The sequence below is a fragment of the Apodemus sylvaticus genome, chromosome 21, assembly GCF_947179515.1.
Source record: "Apodemus sylvaticus chromosome 21, mApoSyl1.1, whole genome shotgun sequence".
NCBI lineage: Eukaryota > Metazoa > Chordata > Mammalia > Rodentia > Muridae > Apodemus > Apodemus sylvaticus.
The window spans coordinates 57,840,522-57,861,233 of NC_067492.1; the positions used below are offsets into that span (position 1 = coordinate 57,840,522).

Genomic DNA, 20,712 nt, shown 5'->3' on the forward strand with positions numbered 1-20,712 from the left:
AAAGTTACAATAGTTACTATTGTAAATAAACTAAGTAAAAATGTATCTGAATCTAGAATTTCCATCTTATACTCGCGAGGTATTTTTTTGCTCTCTTAGATGTCCCGAGAAGTTTTTCTAGATTCTGTGGAAGGTTAGGAGCCTTCCTTCCCTTTGATGGAGTTACCCTAATTATAATGCCACTACTACCTTCTGAGTCCCAGTGAAGTGGGTATTTGATCTAGCATTTCCCCCTGGCCCCTAGAGGCCTTCTCAGTGTCTACAGTTCTCTGAGGTAACAGAAGGAAAGCCAGGAAGCACTTGAATCCCTTGAACTCTGAGAAGGACTCTATTTTCATTCAGTCCATTTTCCTCAGGTTTTAGTTTTGCTCAAATCAGAGTTTGTTCTCACCATTGAAGAGTGTGTACTTGCCTGAACTTCTCTTCCTAACGACCAGTGAAAACTCTCTTTTCTCTCATTTCCCTTCTGTGGTTATCTATCCACCAGTCATCTGCATCTCTGGTTTCTCAGTGTCAAGCATGAGTTCCTCAAAGGCTGTCTGCCCCCTCCATCTTGTGTGTATCTCGAAGGTTGAAGGGGTCACTTTCTATCTTTCTCAGAGTAAAGGACTGCTTGATTGCTCATTGTATATATATATATATATATATATATATATATATATATATACATATGTATGTATATACATGCATATATGTAAATGCAAACCATAGACCAGGGGCCAGACAGTGCGCCATAACCCAGCTGCTGCTTAACAACTCTTGGGAGGCAGAGAAGAAAGGCTCTCCAGGGTCTCAGGGTACTCTAAGAACTCAGCATCCTAGCCTCTCCCCACAAACTACCAGCTATACTTTTCTTTTTTTTCATCCCCAGCTCACCATTGGATCTGTATATATATGCTTTACTGCCACCTAGAATACTTTGTCCCTCCCTGGCATGTTTAAATGTTCTCATTGAAATGGCCACCCAGGGTAGCCCCTTAAGTCATGTTCTGTGACCTATCTCGTTTTCTTTCCATCAGAGCACACACTATTATCTTCAATTACCTAGACTGTATTTTGTTTTCCCCAAATATAAGGCTTCTATGTTGGGAGATTCCGAACCTTTCTCCCTTGGAATTCCTACCCCTAGAACAGGATCTGGCACATAAATGTTCAAGGAATGAATGTAGTAAGCAATTATAGAGAGAATGGAGGATCAGGTAAAAAGGAAGGGCAGGCAAGTGAACAGAAAGAAAAAGAGTCAGAAAATATTGTGCTGTTGAATCCTATTCTACAGTATTGAGCACTGCACTTGTGTACAGCACAAGGACTTCTGACAGGCTTGGAAATTCGGACTAAAGCCTGATAATTTTATAAATATGGTCACATTTCCATTTGAGGGAAGTCAGTGCAAGGAACAGAATAAAAAGACAAGACTGTCCATAGAGAAGCACGCAGAGAGCAGACAGTGGAACAGCCAGAGGCTGTTCCAGGCAGGTGTGAAGAGATAGCAGTGAGGCTGAACTTGGCTAGGAGCAACATGGATGGAATTGGGTGGATTTGTAGATTTTAAGGAGAGGAAAAATGTATACCTAGCACTCATGAATCAAGGCAGCATGTCCCTGTATCCTGCCAAACAGGTGCTTTTTTTTTTTTTTTTTTTTTTTTTTTTGGACACAATTGCAGGATTAATTCAGTAGTGACAGGGGCTGAAATGGGGGGGGTGGGGGGCGGCGTCTTGTGGCCATTGCCCTCCCCTGTGCCAAGCTCTATAAGAAGTTCACTACCTGGTTCTCTGCAGCATGACAAAGGTGAGGTAAAAACAAATGAAAGGGGACAGAGTCAAATCCAAGGTCCTGTCCAAAGCTGATGCTTCAAACTCTAGGAAGAGGCCATCAGGGCTTGCACAGTAAAGAGATGGCTATGGGTCCAGAGAAAGGATCCAAATTCTGCTTCACCTGAACTTCCGGTTTCCTAAGGGAATGGTTCCCACAGCAGACTGTAAGCCTCTAGACCTTTCATCCACTCAGTAGATGCTTACTGAGGTTCTGAAGGTTTAAAGTTGGCTTTCACAGTGCTTGTCTTCTGGAGGCTGCAGACAGGCATGAGAGTGTTACAGAATGACGAGTGGTGGTCCATGGTAGTAGTAATTGTTACACACGGTGGTAGTGGTCTGAGGGGGCATGGGGAAGAAGGCATGTCACATGACTAAGAGAAAGCATCTTGAAGGGAATAAGACATTTTTCTTTTTTTCCCTCAGCATTTATAATTGAACCTACAGTGTCATGTATAGTAGGTATGACTACACCTCTCTCTCTCTCTCTCTCTCTCTCTCTCTCTCTCTCTCTCTCTCTCTCCTGTTTAATTTTCATTTTATTTTATTTAAAGCTTTGTTAGGTTCCCCAAGCAGGCTATGTACTTACTTGCTAGTCTAAGCTAGAGCTACATATGTGATCCTTCTGTTTCCCAAGTGCTACAATTGAAGGTCTGCACCACCAGACTTGGCCAGGAGCTCAGACCTGAAGGCTGAGTGTTGCATGTAATTTCATGAAACACACTTGCTCTGGCTCGGCTCTGGGACTATGAACTGCTCACCTGCCATCTAGTCAGCCTGCACTTCCCGAGGTCCCGGCTGTGCTCTGAGAATAGTCACTGCCTGTATTCCCCAGAGTGCCACCCATTCCTCCTTGCCCTTCACACCCAATTCCCTTTAGCCCCAAGGAAGGAAAACACTAGAGACTTTTATATTTTAAAACTTACCATATTACTCAAAGGCTGGGCGAAGTCTATGCTACCCCCATCCACCTTAGCCTCCGCAGCTGCAGTTGCCTGAGGAGGCTTCAGTATCCCCAAATAACTACATGTCTGCACCTTCCTATCTGCTCCAATGCCTGGTCCCACTCCCAGTCCTTTCTGTCCACTTCTCTTCCTGTCCCCTTCAGAAATACTGCCTAATCCTTCACCCAGCAATTGACTTCTGCCATCTTTATTAACCCAATCAACAGTTAGGCACCCTCCCCCTACAGACTGAGTAAGAAGAAATATGGAGTGAAAGCTGTACCTAGATATCTGCCCACAGAATCTCCTAATCCTAGGCTCCTCTTCTTTTTCATCTCTGTCCTGGGTAAGCTAGCTATACTGATTTTTAAGGCTTTATAGTTGAACATGTCCACAGAGAGTCACTGGTAAGAAACCTTGTTCAGCCCATCTTAGGGCTCCAGGCACTTTCCATGCTGAACTTAGTTGCAATTGTGTGACTGTAAAGTTTGTGGGATGCTTCTGGGTCATGAGCATATTCTGGTTTTCCTCTGAGTACAGACGTTTCCACACAAACCATCTGCTCTTTGGCAGTGCTGTACAGGACGACGTCATAATGTGTCTATAGGATCTGTTTATATATGTCTTGTTTTTAACTTCTAAGTAATCCGGAGTCCCTGGATTCCATTGTCACTTCCATATACTCATTGGGTAGTTCGTAGTTCTCTGTCTTTTTGTAAGAATACCTCATGAAAACTCTGTGGGGTTTATGGTGATCGGTCTTTTTTTTTAATTCTCTGTAAAATGGAATAAGATTTATCAATGTGTTAGATGAAAAAGGACCATGTGTGAGATGGGACTTACAGCATGCCTTGAGGTAAGACGACTTACCCACTGTGGCTATTGCCATTCCATAGGCAGGGTATCCTGAACTAACTAACTAACTAACTAACTAACTAACTAACTAACTAACAATCTCTCTCTCTCTCTCTCTCTCTCTCTCTCTCTCTCTCTCTCTCTCTCTCTTCCTCTCCCTGTCCCTCTCTCTCTCTCTCTCTCCCCCTCTCTCTCTCCCTCTCTCTCTCCCTCTCTCCTCCCTCTCTCTCTCTCCCTCTCCCTCTCTCTCTCCCTCTCTCCTCTCTCTCTCTCTCTCTCTCTCTCTCTCTCTCTCTCTCTCTCTCTCTCTCTCTCACTCTGTGTGTGTGTTGCATACAAAACCTTCTGAGTCCACATTTATTTTAGTGTTACTCATATGTACCTGTATTTAGAGATGAGCACATGGATTATATATGTTTTCATTCTGCAGATATTGTCTACTTACCATATTGTTGAGATTTCATGGGTGCATTCTTGCTGTAATATAAACGCCATAGCAATTTACATCCTTTGTATATGTTGATGCACAGAGTTAAAGGGAAAGATATCATCTGAAGGCACCAAATAGTCTCATTGTGAGTTTAAGGAAAGGATCTTTAGCAGTTAACATCTTAATCATTTAATTGCATTTTAAATTTTTTCCTTTGAGACCATGTTTTATTATGTAGCCCAGGCTGGCCTCAAACTTGAGTTCCTCTCCTTGCTCAGTGTACCATCAAGCCCAGTCCTTAGTGAGGCAATTCCTTAAGATTGGCCAAAGTAACTCTGCCAAGGACAACTTCCAGAGGAATGTCACTGTCCTATAGCTCCAAAAACCATTGAGCTGGTTGATTAAAACTAGAAAATAACCTAGACAACACTTGACTTAACATGATAGTGGCATAGTGGCTATACAAACTCAGAGGAAATGTCCCTAGGTTCAGTTCTTGCTGCTGTGTTCACTGATTATGTAACCTTGAACACATGACTGAACCTTTCAAATGATAAAGCCTTCATAAAAAAGACAGGACCAAGAGGCACCCTAACATGTGGGCATATGAGGATGAATCCCTAACCTTAACCCTAACCATAAACCTAACCATAACCATAACCATAACTAACCCTGCTAGGCCAACTAAAAGTAACCTGCTGATTTACCAAAGATGCTTTGTGAAGCCCAAATCCTTTGCTTTACTGTTTACGTGGAACATGCTCAAGGTCACACAGAAAATAAGGATCAGAGTCATCAAGTCCTGGTTTCCAGTGTCTCCACAATCTCACTGTTTATTCACCTAGCTATAAACAGAAGTCCCCTCATCCAGAGTCAGGGTACACACTTCCACTGAACTCTAAGGCATATCCAGCCATCATGTCCGGTAGCTTAAAGGTCAATCGAAACCATTGTCCTTAGGGATGAGAAGACAGAAGAGAAGTACAAACAGCTTAAAGGGCCATTTTCCCTTTAGTCAAATTCTATCTATGCCTCTGTAGTTGCTCAAAGAAGCAGTTTAGCAAATGTGATTTATCTCAGAAGAAATCCATCTTTAATTTCTGTCACTCAGTTGTTGGGGAGTCCTGCTGTCTCCTTTGAGAACGGGGTGCAGTAGCTTTCAGAACTGTTAATGAAAACACTACCTCCAGCCCATTGCCTCCTGGGGACATTGTTCAGTCCCTGGGTGAAGAGGACACTGTATTTATGTTGCTGGTGTCTTCTTCTTGAGACAACATCAGCCACACAGTCAGCAATAAGCCAGCCAACACTAGAATGTGAAAAGGTAAAGAATCCAATCATAATCACATCGCTCAAGTTTGTGGAATACTTTACACTTTACAAAGCATTTCTTCATGCATTATCTCATTTAAAAATAATACAGAGTTTGCTAACTACAGGAAAGAATACAGAAGCAATATAATTTATCTATGAATCCATCACTCATAGCAAAATCTTTGGTTTTTGTTTTTGTTTTGTTTTTTTTTTAATTTCTGAAAAAAAATTTATTCCCTCCCAGAAGACCAATTGCAATCTAAGTGGCTGAAAGGTCAAGATTGTCTCCATAACAAAATCAGCCAAGAACTGATCACTTGGCCCTTTCTCTTCTTGTTGCCTCCCAATTCGAATTGCTTGCATCTCTTAATAGCCAGCATCCTCTTAGAGCAATGCTCCAGCCTCAGCACAATCTTCTTTGTAGTTTTAGCCTTTTTGCAGAAAATAGACTTATTCTGCCCACCATAGCCACTGATTCCTCTCATAACACTGCTTTCCCTGGGCATACAAAAACACCTTTCCCTTCTTTTACTGTGTCACCTTGTGGGGTTGGTGCTTCCCATATTTCCTGAAGAATGTCCACTGTGTCTTGGGAATGTTCACCATGTTCACAGGAGTGCTATCAGCTCAGAAAAAGCAAAATCTTTCTTAACCTTGTAATGTTTCCCTCAGCTGATTTTTCTGGTGGATTTCAGTTATTTGTTTTTGCTATGTTGGGACCTTTTTATATGTAGCTTTTAAAATAAAATGGCCTTCTTTGTTCAAGGCACATGTTGTTGTCTGCTATTCCTTTTAAAAAGTCCACATCTGTTCTAGAGAAGAAATAATTATGTGGTGTAAACTGTTCCCAGGATTGGAGGTTTCATAGAGGAGCCATCATTTCTCTTCTTTGAATAAGGGATGTGTACTGAGGGATTTCAGAAAGAGAGGCAGTGCATCTGCAAACATTAGTTTGGTATCCAACAGCCAGCACTGAGCAGGCACTCTACCCATATCAGTGTTGGTGCATCCCATAGTGATGGTGGTAAAGGTAATACTAACACTCACTTGGTATCTATCTAGATACACTGGAGTCTCACAGAAAAATGTGTTTTAGTTTACCTATGTGGGATTCAGATGAATCAAATACCACTGATACCATCAAGTTCATGAAACGGGGTATGCCTGCTTCAGAACTAAAATTCAGTCCTCCCTGATAGGAAAGCTACACCTTGATTGTTGCATGGCCACTGTCCTTGATGCCCATTCCCTTTCTTATCATGGTCATTCACACGAACTGAGGCTTGTATAGTTTACAAGCTCAGGGTGTCCAGGGTTTAGGGGTTCTAATTTGAGTAGGGTACAGTTCTTGCCTGTTACAGTTTGTTCTATGAGTGTTTTACAAAGTAAATCATAGAGCCATTAATTTGATAATTCTTTTCCCCAGCACATGTAAAGTATTATTGGTCACTAATATCTTGCCACATAGAGTAAGATAGTTATTTTTAAATTCATCAAATGAAGATGTGTATCTCCACAAGCCTCACAAACATCACACATACCCCTCCCTTCCTTCTACAAAACCAGAAGCTCTGTGCCTTTGTCAACATATTAAAGCCACAAAGCAAAACCAAGGAAAACCAATCACATGTCTGCAAGGAGTTTGCAGATGTTTCTTTTCTGCATAGGAATATTGACTCATCTGAAATTCAGAAGAGGGAAGAAGAAGGCATTAGTTGGTAAAGTTTTCTCTTGGAAGATAACAATGGTTTTTAGGCATATTCTAGATTAGCTTTGGTTTTTGTTGTTGTTTTGTAATACTTTTGACATTTAAAAATCAGGAAGAGGTACTGGCAAGATGGCTTCAGTGGTTAAAAAAACTAGCTGTTGGATCCTCAGGTAGTACTATGTCCAATTTTCTGAGGAAATGCCAAACTGATTTCCAGAGTTGTTTTACCAGCTTGCAATCCCACCAGCAATGGAGAAGTGTTCCTCTTTCTCCACATTCTCTCTAACATCTGCTGTCCCCTGACTTTTTTAATTTTAGCCATTCTGACTGGGGTGAGTTAGAATCTCAGGGTTGTTTTGATTTACATTTCTCTTATAACTAAGGATGTTGAACATTTCTTTAGGTGCTTCTCAGCCATTCAGCATTCCTCAGTTGAGAATTTTTTGTTTAGCTCTGTATTCCACTTTTTTAATAGAGTTATTTGTTTCTCTGGAGTCTAAACGTCTTGAGTTTTTTGCATATATGGGATATTAGCCCTCTGTTGGATGTAGGAATGGTAAAGATCTTTTCCCAATCTTTTGGTTGCCATTTTGTCCTATTGACAATGTCCTTTGCCTTACAGAACCTTTGCAATTTTATGAGGTCCCATTTGTCAGTTCTTGATCTTAGAGCATAAGCTATTGGTGTTCTGTTCAGGAAATTTTCCGTTGTGCCCATGTGCTCCAGGCTCTTCCCACTTTCTCTTCTATTAGATTTAGTGTATCTGATTTTATGTAGAGGTCCTTGATCCACTTGGACTTAAGCTTTGTATGGGGAGATAAGAATGGATCAATTTGCATTCTTCTACATATTGACTGCCACCATTTGTTGAAACTGCTGTCTTTTTTCCACTGGATGGTTTTACCTCCTTTGTCAAAGATGAAGTGACCATAGATGTGTGGGTTCATTTCTGGGAAGATGCTCCAACATGTAATAAGGACACATGCTCCACTATGTTCATAGAGGCCTTATTTATAATAGCCAGAAGCTGGAAAGAACCCAGATGTCCCTCAACAGAGGAATGGATGCAGAAAGTGTGGTACATTTACACAATGGAGTACTACTCAGCTTTTAAAAACAATGAATTCATGAAATTCTTAGGCAAATGGATGGAGTTAGAAAATATCATCCTGAGTGAGGCAACCCAATCACAAAAGAACACACATGGTGTGTGTGGATATTAGCCCAAAAGCTCTTAATACCCAAGATACAATTCACAGACCACATGAAGCTCAAGAAGGAAGACAAAAGTGTGGATACTTTGATCCTTCTTAGAAGAGGGATCAAAATACATATGGCACACAGCCAACCAAGGGACTGAGCATAGGGTCCCAGAGGTGAGAGCTAGAGAAAGGACCCAAGGAGCTGAATAGGCTTGCAACTCCATAGGAGGAACAATAATATGTGCCAACCAGCACCCCCAGAAGTCCCAGGGATTAAACCACCAACCAAAGAGTACACATAGAGGGACCCATGGCTCATGCTACATATGTATCAGATGATGGACTTTTCATACATGAATGAGAAGAGAGGCCATTGGTCTTGTGAAGACTCGATGCCCCAGTGTAGGGGAATGCCAGGTCAGGAAAGTGGGAGGCAGGGGTTGGTGAACAGGGGGCGGGGGATGGGATAGAGGGTTTGCAGAGGGAAAAACAAGAAAGGGGATAGCATTTGAAATGTAAATAAAGTAAATGCCTAATAAAAAATTCTCATTAACAATACTTATGTCCTAAAAAAATGTTGATACTGAGTTGTACGTTTCTTTCTTTATTTTTTATTTATTTTATTTACTTATTTATTATTGACTATAATCTCCTCCCTCATCTAGGCCTTTCCTGCTATTGTCTTTAGAGTAGCTTCTCTTCTAAAGGCCTTAAAGGTTGATTTTGAATGAATCATTCCCTCACTCCAAAAGCTACACTCTGCTCACGCAGCATCCATCTCCCTCCATCCCCAGCAGTTACCTTTCCTTATATACCTGAGGAAATTGGAGGTCAAGAAAGTTAAAAGTTAATAAAATGACCATTCACCTAAGGGAGAGAAGGGATTTAGCCTCTGCACTGTATCAGAATCTTCACCTGGGACCAAATCTTCCCTTGAGAGTATAGGTGACCTGCCCACGGCACCTCAGGAATTTGAAGCTGCTTTCTTAGCTGCCATGTGAGGCTTCCAAGAATCTGCCCAGAGTGCCTAAAAGAGAACAGGTACCCGTTCAGAGCCTGCTGTAAATCTCCTTGCTCTATAAAACTTGTTGAACCACCACAGACCCTCATATGCAAATAGTGAAAATAACAAGACTAATGATATAGACTTATTGATTACTGACCAATTAGAAGAATCAATGGAAAATTGGAAGGCAAGCTATCATAGTGATGGTGTTCATCTTTTGCCCAGAAAATGTTATTCATACGTGCAACCTGTAGCTATTGACCATTTTTTGGTGTGCATTAGGCATAATGCAGGAGACCATCTTGTGAGTTAAGGTTCCTTTAAGTAACTACAATCATTGAAATGAGCTTAGGGGAGTCTGGGAGCAACTTTTGAAGTCTAGAGAGGTGGAACATCTGTCCTGCAATGGTCTCACAGGAAAGAAATCTAGGCTGAGTCTTAAAAGTTAAATATATGGTAGATATAGTTTGGTGAGAGCCAGCTTTGTCAAGAGGGGAAAATGTGATACCCAATGAAGTCAGTCATAGAAAACCAGAAGGAAACTCAAGGCTGAAGAGCATTAATGGGGAGCCTGCAGAAGATTTATGTGATGGATAGGACAGCTGTCTGTGGTTGTCATGAGAGTGCTTCAGGTCTAATCTTGCATATAAGAAAGGGTCATATGGTAAATAGAATCATTGGTAAGTAAGAATTCAATTCTACCTCTTGGTCCTGTACTAATTAGATGGCCAAAAGTGTCTCAGATCACTAGATCTCAGCTGAGCTCCTAGCAAGCATTTGGAAATATGTGGATTGCAGCTAGGTTGTACAAGCCCATCTGATAAACTTATGAGCATTTACCAAACAGGAGCTCTGAGCTGAACTGTCCATCAATTAGTCAGTCTCCATAATGAAAACATGCCCCCTACCATGTACTCATACCGCATTGTCTGTTGCGTGTACCTCAGTGGTCTACAGGAAGTATTTGTAGAACAACTCAGCTGAGCTTGTCTGACTTTGCTCATATGATGTGATCAACTGAGCAAAATCTCTCTGCCATCGGGATCTGTCCTCTCCCGTCAGGCTAGCCTACGGGCATTGGCTGCTATTTATGGTTTATCACACATTGTCTCTTGTAGTCTAGCCTCAGAATAGGAGGATATTGTTTCCCCTCATTTCTTTTTTTTTATTCGATATATTTTTAATTTGCATTTCAAATGAGTTCCCCTTGTCTTATCCCCCACTCCCCAAAAGTCACATAAGCCCCCTTCCCTCCCCCGTTCTCCCACCCACCCCTTCCCACTTCCCTGTTCTGGTTTTGCCTTATACTGCTACACTAAGTCTTTCCAGAACCAGGGGTCACTCCTCCATTCTTCTTGTACCTCATTTGATGTGTGTTTCCCCTCATTTCTACCAAAGAAAGCCTATCCCAAGTCCAGCCTAAATATCAAGGATAGAGACTCAATAACAGCTTTAGCAAGTACCATTGTACAGAGTGAAGCATGCCAGAGAGAGGAATGAGGAAAAGAATATCTATGCATGCATGCCACTGCTACTTTCTTGAGAAATAGCACAGTAGCATAATGTATCAAGGCAAGTGTCTTCAATGATGGAGGGATATACTAAGAGAAGCAGGTTAATATGTACTCCTATGAATTATGCTAGCAGTTTTGAAATATAAAAAGAACATGCATTTTTTAAAGACTTATTTATTTTATTTACATGAATACTGTAGCTATCTTTAGACACATCAGAAAACGGTATCAGATCCCATTAGAGATGTTTGTCAGCCACCATGTGGTTTCTGGGAATCAAGCTCAGGACCTCTGGAAGAGCAATAAATTCTCTTAACCTCTGAGCCATCTTTCCAGCCCAAACATGCAGTTTTTGAAATCCTTTTTATTATTTTCAGACAGGTTAGTAAGTCCAAAAACCTATTTTACATGCGCATGTGCACACACACACACACACACACACACACACACACACACATACACTATGTGATAGATGAGATATGAGTGACAGGACAAAAATTACAGTCATTTGTATGACCCATGGGGAATTTTTTTAAAATTTATTTTATGGAAATGTGAACTCCATGTACTAAGTCTTCTCTGCCCATAGCTGTAACTTGCAGAGCATTCACAAATGTTTGCACTCAGGTAAATATGATGTTACCTGAGAAACTCCTTGGTCTTTTTCCAACACACTTACCCCACCCCCACTCATATATACCAAGTCCTTTCCATCACTGTAGTTAGTGTTTTGCCAGGTTATAGATACTTTTTTTCTAAGTCCTTTGAGATTTCAGCAGTTCATCAGTTAAACATCATTTGCATGTTAGTGGTATTTTGGAGTTTACCCCAAGGGAATATAGTAGGTTAGGAACTTGTAGCCATGCAAACTTTTAGCAACTTGTTATCAGGTTAGATTATTCTTTTCATTAGATCAATGGGAAAGGGAAATAGAACTTAAGATGCTTTTCTGCTAATGAGGACAGACTTTCGGATAGTTAGAAAAGGTAAGATAGAAAGGTTGTCCTGATTAAATTTAGGCTTAAAAAAAAAAGAAAGAAAAGAACTTTGTGTTATTAATGCATTTACTTGGTTTTTGTTTCTCAAACCTGACCCAAAGGTTGGAGTGTATAGCTCCAGGAAGACAAAAACATCAGGCCACTCAGAAGCCCTTCCCTTTTGGGATTTCTTTATCTACAAGTATCTTCCTTGTATTAATTAACACCAAACCAGTTGGCTGTTTTACCCAGGAAAACAATGTATTTTGTTTATAAGGATTTGCATGGCTCTGCATTGTCAGGTAGCATCACTTGTATGTCTCTTGGTCGGAGGCAAGGAGGCTCATCTCTCATATGGGGAAAATTCAAGCCTCTGTGCTCACCTCTTGAAGTTAGAGTAAATTGTGAGGAAATAAAGTGGGAGTCCTTTCTGTTGAACCACCAGCATGGGAAGAGACTATAGCAGGCAGGCTTCGGGGCCCTTTGGAGCCTTGCTTCCTATCCCCAAGCATTTTTCTTCCTTTGCAGCTTCAGAAGCAGCTGTCTGAGCTGGATGAGGATGACTTGTGTTATGAGTTCCGGCGAGAGCGTTTCACTGTCCACAGAACCCATCTGTACTTCCTGCACTACGAGTTTGAGCCTTCTGCTGACAACACAGATGTTACCCTTGTTGCTCAGCTCTCCATGGACAGGTATGGACATGGTCCTCATAACTGATGCTCTTTACCCCATGGAACATCAGAGGATAAGAAATGGTCTCCTATCCTTAGAATATTCAAGTGTACTTGAGGTTGATCTTAGTCCCATCCTCACTGCTGCACAGCAGAAGTGTATCCTCTTTCAGTTGCTGATGTTGCTTGAGGCTCATTAGGAGTAAAACCTTGCAGAAAAGGCTACACACTGGAGCCTTAGTGGCTATCTTAGTTCCTAGCCTATTGCTGTGAAGAGACACCATAATCAAGGCAACTCTTTTAAAAGAAAGCAATTGATTGGAGGCTTGCTTGCAGTTTCAGAAGATTAATCTATGATTTTTCTGGTAGGAAGCATGGTGACAGGAATGTATTCATGAGACAGAGCTTACATCTTGATCTGTAGGCAGGAAGGTAGAACGAGTTGGGCAGTGGGCTAGGCATGGGCTTTTGAAACCTCAACTCCCCACTCCTTACAACATGCTTCCTTCTAAAAGGCCACACCTACTCTAACGGGACCACATCTAATCATTTTCAAACAGTGCCACTCTCTGCTGTCTAAGCATTCAAATAGATGACTCTGTAGGTGCTGCCATTCTTATTCAAAGCACCACAGTGGCCATAGTAAAACAGTGACCATTTCTTCTCCTCACATGTGTTCTGATGTAACAGTCCGTCATGGATGCTTCCCAGTGGCACTGCTATTAGGCTAGCCTTTTCTTAATTACTGTCTGGTAGTCTGGTTCTCAATATGACAAGAGACAAATCGAGTCACAGTGGGGAGCTTTTGAAATAAATTCATACCCATGTTTCATAGGAAACTAGCCAAGACAGAATTGACAATGTCAACTGTCTTGACATTGTTTTAAGCTTGCAGTGTAGAGCCCAGAACTGGGAATATAGGCATCCAAAGACAATTTAATAAAATTATAACTGCAACAAAGGGTTTGAAGGGACTAGGATAGATGATACCAGTCAGGTCAGCGATCTTCTGTGTAGATAACATCATTGTGGGAAGACTTTCTGAGAAGGGGAAATTATTTGTAGAGACCTAGAAGGAAAGGAAGAAAGCCAGGCATACCAATTTCTAAGGTTTTTCCAGGCAGACGAACTAGTGAGTCCAAAGGGCCCTTGGTGGGAAGCATGATTTGAATATTGCAGAGCCTGACACGAATAAAGTATATGTAGCTGCACAATTTTTGTTGAGTGAAGTTCCTTCAGAGGCTAGATGAAGGTGGGAAATCTCCTGGAGCTGAGTTAAGAATAATTGTGAGCTGCATCCTATGGGCACGGGGAACCGTACTCAGGTCCTTGCAAGAGTGGTATATATTCTTATTTGCTGAGCCATTCATCTCCCCATCTCTTAATTATAATTTTGCAAGCCTCGCTAGCTACAGAACATGAATGAATTTGAAGCTCCAAGGTCACTGTCCCAGAGATAAGCAGCTTTCCTCTACCTAACCGTGTTACGTTGCTGACTCTCTGACTGGCTGAGCAGCTTCCTTTGTAAGTTACACAGGCCCTCACTTTGGCGGCCCATACACAGGATCCTTTAGGTCATGCTGTCGAATTTCAACAAGACAAGACATTTGATTGTCTATTGAGCTACCTGACATGCCTGTCTGTGCTGGCGATGAAAATGCTCTAAGAATGAAATAAATCACTGTACAAAGGGCAGTAGCAGGAGTCCAGTGTTCCATAGACACCACTGTTATTAGTCATGAGTGGATGAAGAATGTGCAGCCTTGAAGGAGCAAGACCCCAGACACACACAAACTCACAGAGTACCATGAAAGCAAGCCCAGAATAAATAGGGATTTGCATGCCTTGGCTGTCTGGGAATGACCCTTATTGAGTGTAACTAGTGGATGTGGGTGCCTTTCTTAAAAATAAGGTTGAGAGAAATTTTGAGTAGTACACTCACATTTACCTCTGACACACATACACACACACATGCACATTCACACACACACACACACACACACATACATACACACACAGAATTAATATAGTTGTGAACAAGATGTGACCTTTGGAGACAGACTTACTTATCAGTTATCAGTGGCTCTGACTTTAAGTTTAGCTTTTTTAGACAAGTAATCTTGTCTCCCTAAGCGCCAGTTTCCTGGGAATTGCCTGGGAATAATTATATTATTACTGGAATTATCCCTAACGTTATAATAATCATGAGAGTACACATCACATGCCCAGTACTTTGTACTGATATACGTAAAAAATTTCATGAACTAGTACCAACATGAGTCACCAGAATTTTAATGGGTATACTGTGTGGTATAGAAGGCACTAGGCCAAAGGACAAAGAGCTTAACCTCAAATCTTATCTGCTCCTTCTTTCTACAGCTGATAATTTTGGCATTTCATTCAATATCTTAGATTTCTGTTTTCTCCTATTAAATAGGTCTAAAAATAATGGTTAGGTTTAAATGAGAGAACCTGTGGAAGCTCTTGTAACATATTTGCCATCCAGAAACCATTGGCTAGATCTGAATACCCTGCTGGAAAATTATGGCTTTGTGTTTGCTTTTCTGCTGCCGTGATAAAACATTCTAATCAAAAGCAATTTTGGGAGGCAAAGATTTATTTTTGCTTTGTTTCCAGGTCACAGTTCATCATTGGGGAAAGTTGGGAGAACTTAAAAGCAGAAACTGGATAAATACTGCTTTTTCCTCACTGTCTTACTGACAGTCCCACACTCAGCTTTATTATATAGCCCAGGAACTCCTGTCTAGGGATAGTACCACACATAGTCGTTGGGTCATCTCACATCAATCACTAGCCAGGTATACTATCTCAGAGAATCCCTCAAATGACTCTCCATTGTGTGACGTTGACAGCTGAAGCTAACTAGGACAGGATGGTAGACATTTAGAGTCAAAAATGAGGGAAAAGCAAAATTGTACTAGGTCCAGCTATACGACTGCCTAGATTTGTGGATTTGAGTCAAGTACTTGGCTCTTTTCAGCCTTGCTGTGTGAAGTAATGATGATACTGTCAAGTCAGCTCCATTGATTATTGTTTGAATCTTATACCATAAGAGGATGTAAACTGCTGAAAATGTAACGATATAAGCAAATATTAGTTACCTTTTCCTGGGTGTGTTCACATCCATACTGCCTAGGATTTACAAACTGATAGCAGGAAAATGTGTTGGGTTTACTTTGCAGATTCATTGGCTAAGCGAAGCTCCCGCACCCACTGCCAACAGGAGTGTCACATTGGCCAGGTCCATAGGGACCAGGCAGCTCCTTCCCTCCTGGCCCCTTACAGAAAGCTCCACCCCCCACCTTGCATTAGGAGCAAATACTGACAACAGAGCCATTCCCTTCAAATTATACACATCACAAGCTTAAGATATATAGGGTAATCTCTAATTCATGGTGACAAGTACTACTACCCAGACAACACCCCACAGTGTTCATGTGGCAAACGTACCATGCCATCAGACAGAAAAACTGGTAAGGTTGAAGCAAGTTCAAAACCCTGGTTAATCTCATAATTGAGAATGGTAAGAGTGGAACTAGCTTCCAACAAGTCTCTACTTGTCCTGTAACACATGACCACAACACCCCACTAGGAGGATCATGACAACCAGTCACATAGGGACAACACCTGAAATCCTTTCCCATGCAAATTAAACACATCTCAGACTGAGCCAATGGGAAGCACGCATCCCACCTTACCCCCTCCAAAATGTTTATAGAGTCCCCATCTATAAGGAGTAAAGTGTTAGAGTTATTTCACCAAGAATTGTCTGAGGGTGCCTGTCTTATTGAGCTCTAACACTACAGGGAAGATTTTTCTCTCTTCAAGCATTTATCACTGGCCCTGGGCTCCACTTAGGAGACTGGGCTGTGGCTTGCCGTCACATCTTGCCTATTGATTCCAGCTCCCACTTCTGGCTGCCTTCATTTCTCTGCTATTGCTGCCTTTAGTGCAGGGGCTGTTATGGTAACAGAAGAGATCCGGCCGTGGCCAGGCCAGCCAGGCCAGAGCCGCACCTGGACTAGGGATCTTTGGATTGCATTTTGTCTCTCCAGAACTGGCTACCTGCTGAGCTCCATCATGCTGGCTGGTAGCGAGGTAGGTGTGTGGCCTAATCTGACTGAAACCAGAGGACATAAATTGTAAAATTCCATGAGAGAAGCATGTATTCAGAAGCAATAAAAATTATTATGTAGAACTAAAGCCAGTGCAGAAATTTCCCCAACCACTTCAACTCTACCCTATACATCTAGTTAGGACGCAGCATACCAAATGATGTCTCCTGGGTTGACTTTTAATTTAAGAAATATTTCAGTATGCTTATAAACCTTTGACTTAGAGGTAGGTTCTATGTGAATGGCACAATGAATTAGGGGAGCTGACCAACAGACTTGGTAACTCTACCTCCAGAATTACAATTAGAAAGTGTATCACCAGCCACCAATGTGGAACCAGCAGTTTTTTTCTGCCCTTTAGGATCCTGGCAGAGGATAGGAATGGATAGAGAGGACTGAGCAAAATGCTAGTTTACTTTCTATTGCTGTAATAGGCACTCCAAAGACCACTGGCAGAAATAAAAGGGGCGGGAGTTGTATGACTTCTATTTCCCTACCACAATCAATCATTGAAGCAAAGACCATGGAGGAATACTATTTACTGGCTCTCTTCACATGGCTTGCTCAACTTCCTTCCTTACACAACCCAGGAGCATCCATCTGTCCTGGAACGGCATCCCCCACAGTGAACTACGCCCTCATTAACCAACCAAGTGCTCCCACAGACTTGCCCACCATCCATTCTGATGGAGGCAGTTCCTCAGTTGACTATTCTTTCATTTCAAGATGACTCTTTGTATCAAATTGACAGAAAATCAACAATCACAATAACACATCTGGTTAGTGACAGACACTTGTTTTGGTGGACGTTGTTGTTGTTTTGGTTTTTTGTTTTGTTTGTATGTTTTTGTTTGTTTGTTTGTTGTTTGTTTTTAGTTTCCCTTTGACAAAAGTGTTGGAGAAGTAACTATGATTGTAACCACCATGGGACTGGTGGCTCTCCTGATTACATGGAAGAGAAAGAACTAGAAATACAGAGGCTCAGACCTGACCTCGACCCTCTAGAAACACTGGAAACAGGAATGTGCTCTGATAAAGTTGGCCTCGGAATATTTGTGTTTAAAAAGTACCAAGCTCAGTCTGGAAAATAAGAGGTCTTTCCTCTCCCTGTGTGTCCCAAACTCTGTGATCTTTGAGACATATACCACATCATTAAACTCCAAGATCCTCCTTATATAGAATAGTATGCCAGCTGCCTGAGATTGAGGCCCCTATGAGGCATCTAGTCAACCCCATGTCATCTTTCCTTCTCTGTCACTTATTTTCCCACAGTAGTCATACTTGTCTCATGTCTTGTTTGGCTATGCTAAGCTGACTTTACACAGAGCTCTTTCTCTCTTGATAAACCTATTCTCTGGGGCTTTCAAAAATGTGTGTGTGTGTGTGTGTGTGTGTGTGTGTGTGTATGTGTGTGTGTGTGTGTGTGTGTGTGTGTGTGTGTGTGTGTGTGTGTCTGTGTCCCTCCTTCATTTCTTCCTTCATTTCTTTTTGTTTAATATGAAAACAGGGTCTCATAATGTAGCTTTGGCTTGTCTAGAACGTGTTATGCAGACAGGATGGCCTTGAATTCACATAAATCTGCCTGTCTCTTGTCTGTTCCTCTAGAGTGCTGAGATTAAAGACATGTGCTACCATGCATAGTCCACTATGCCTACTATAACAAAATAGAATATTCCAAAGACCTACTAAATAGCAGAAACTCACTTTCCATGGTTCTAGAGGTTTTGGAGTCTAAGATTGAAGTTTTGACAGATTCAGGATCTTGTGAGAGCTGCTTCCTGGTTTTAAAGTATTTTCTTCTCACTTGGTCCTTACATGGTATAAGGAACAAGGGAATTTTCTGGGGCCTTTTCAAAGCATAGTACATGATTAATAGAGATATTTTAATACAGATTTGTGCATATAAGATAGAGAGATGCTCAGACAAAATGAGTTGTGAATGGTTATAGGCTTTTCAAAGAAGAGTTACATAAACTAAGTAATTTAATTATACCCAAATATTGGTACAGACTACTCAAAGGAGAGTTGTTTGAGGTCTCTGTTTTAAAAGTATTAGTCTTAGTCACAGCAGGTACACCTTTACGCCACAATCATTTCCCAGAATTCCCTACATCTAAGGCCGTCACTGTGTGAGTTAAGATTTGAACACATAGGTTTTGTAGAAGTAGCATAGTTCTAAGTCATTAGTTTCACCATCTCAGAAGGACTATCCTCGAGCCTTTGTGAGTCCCTGTTTCTTGAGTCTTCTGGGTTCCTGCATCCTTAGCACACAGCTCCATCTGAACTCCCCTCAATGTGTTTAGTTTATTGTCTTGTCTGCTATTGTTGCATACACCCCAGAAATGGAGGAACCATGTCTGTCTAGCATCCTGGGAACATTGACAGTAATATGCATTTGCTGAATGAAAGGTTGTTTGAGAGGCAGAAATGAGGAAACTATAGTTTTCAGATACTGAGAACCTGCTGTGTATCCAACTTTCTACTGTGACCTTCTCACAGTTATTTCAGCAAACCCAATCACATTTTGTTTTGCTGCTTAATAAACTATCCCAAATCTTTGGACTGGGTGCCTATGGGTCCATTCTGGTGTCTGCTGTTAGCTAAGATGGTCTTCTAAGGGTTGGTCAGACTACTTGGGCATGTGATCAAGCTAGGTATTATAGACTTATTCACAAGGTAGGGGTTGTAATGGGGTTCAAAGAGTGTTGAGGATCAGATCCATGTGCCTGAATAATTTGTAATGCTTCTAACTTTAATTTTGCTCATGTCTCACGAACTATCCCAAGTCACATTACCAGGCCTGAATCATGTGAGAGAATGTCAAACATGAAGTGATGATAGGGAAAATTAGGTAGTTTTTATAACTAACCGAAGATATTCTCATTCCCAGTGAATTTAAATGTACAGTGATATCAAAATACCATCACCAGTTGCCCACCGATACTGCATACCTCAGAGATCAAATCTAATAATATGACAGGATTCTGATCCTGAGCCCTTTGTTCACTCTCTCCAGGAGAAAGCAGTAGTGGTTCTGTGCTGAATTGGGGAAAACTTAGAATAGAGAGGCAGAACTTCTTTGAGCCTCTATCTTCTGGGTTGGCTCATCCTGTCTTTGGAAAATATTTCCTCTCTAAAACTCAGCTCTTTCATCATAAAGCTGATACAGTCTCATTTGGATCACACACACACACACACACACACACACACACACACACATATAATGTAATACTTTCCCCAAACTTACAATAATTTTTTGTGGATAATTAAAGGTTTCTTTTAAACATTACTAAACATAGTAATAATGTTTTAAGCCTATGAGAATAACCACAATTTCTTGTCTTTGTGATGAACTGGAAAACCCACAAAGGTAAATAATGCACATAATTCCTTTCTAATATGTATGAGTTAAGATTACAATAATTTTTTAATTGACCCTTGCCTCTTGAAATATCTTGAATTGACCCAGAACCCAAAATATCTAGCTGCCCCATCTTTCCAGCTCAGAGACCAAAAAATATGCACAGAGATTGATACCATTTGAAATGGTATAAGATGGGTGTTCCTTAAGAACCATGTGTATAGAACAACAGCCATGAAAGAATAGTGGGCTTTTGTGGCAGCACCAAAGAAGGGCCAACAAAGGGGCAGGGGCAGAGAATAGAACACTTGGCAGCTTTAAAGCACGTGTGTTGTGGTTTGGATGTAAACTGTCTCCCATTTCACATGATTAAACACTGTTGGGGCTATTTTGGAAGCTTGTGAAAGCTTTACAAAGTAGAGCTTTGTCGGAGGAAATGGGTCATTCACGTCAGTAGTTAAAGTTTTCTAGTCTACCCCCCATTTCTTTTCTCCTCTCTGCTTCTTGCCTGCAAACATTATGTAACAACTGCCTCACACCCCTGTCGCCATGACTTCCCCACCATGATGGACTGAAAGAGTCAAAATAAACCCTGAGTCCCTTAACTTTCAGCCATTTATCCACATCAGCCAGAAAGGAAACAAACACCGCATTTTTATTTGGGGAGGCAGGCAATGAAAGGGAAAGGTTTGGTGGCGATTGTCCTGATCCTAACATATCTATTGACTAGTGACCTGGATCCTAGCTTTTTGGTCAAACAGACTTAAGCATAAAGCCGCCC

At 41.3% G+C, this 20,712-nt stretch overlaps 1 protein-coding gene and 1 pseudogene across 7 annotated transcripts in view; one reads left to right on the top strand and one right to left on the bottom strand.

Annotated features, from left to right (window-relative positions):
• The window catches only part of Large1 (LARGE xylosyl- and glucuronyltransferase 1), a 502,501-nt gene that overhangs the window by 453,440 nt on the left and 28,349 nt on the right, over positions 1-20,712 (top strand). For all 7 annotated transcript variants that reach the window (XM_052166462.1, XM_052166464.1, XM_052166461.1 and 4 more), the window contains one exon: positions 12,292-12,455. In XM_052166462.1, coding sequence (XP_052022422.1) covers positions 12,292-12,455 — 164 coding nt within the window. The remainder of the gene's footprint in view (positions 1-12,291; positions 12,456-20,712) is intronic.
• On the bottom strand, positions 5,632-5,962 carry LOC127672079 (60S ribosomal protein L36a-like; annotated as a pseudogene).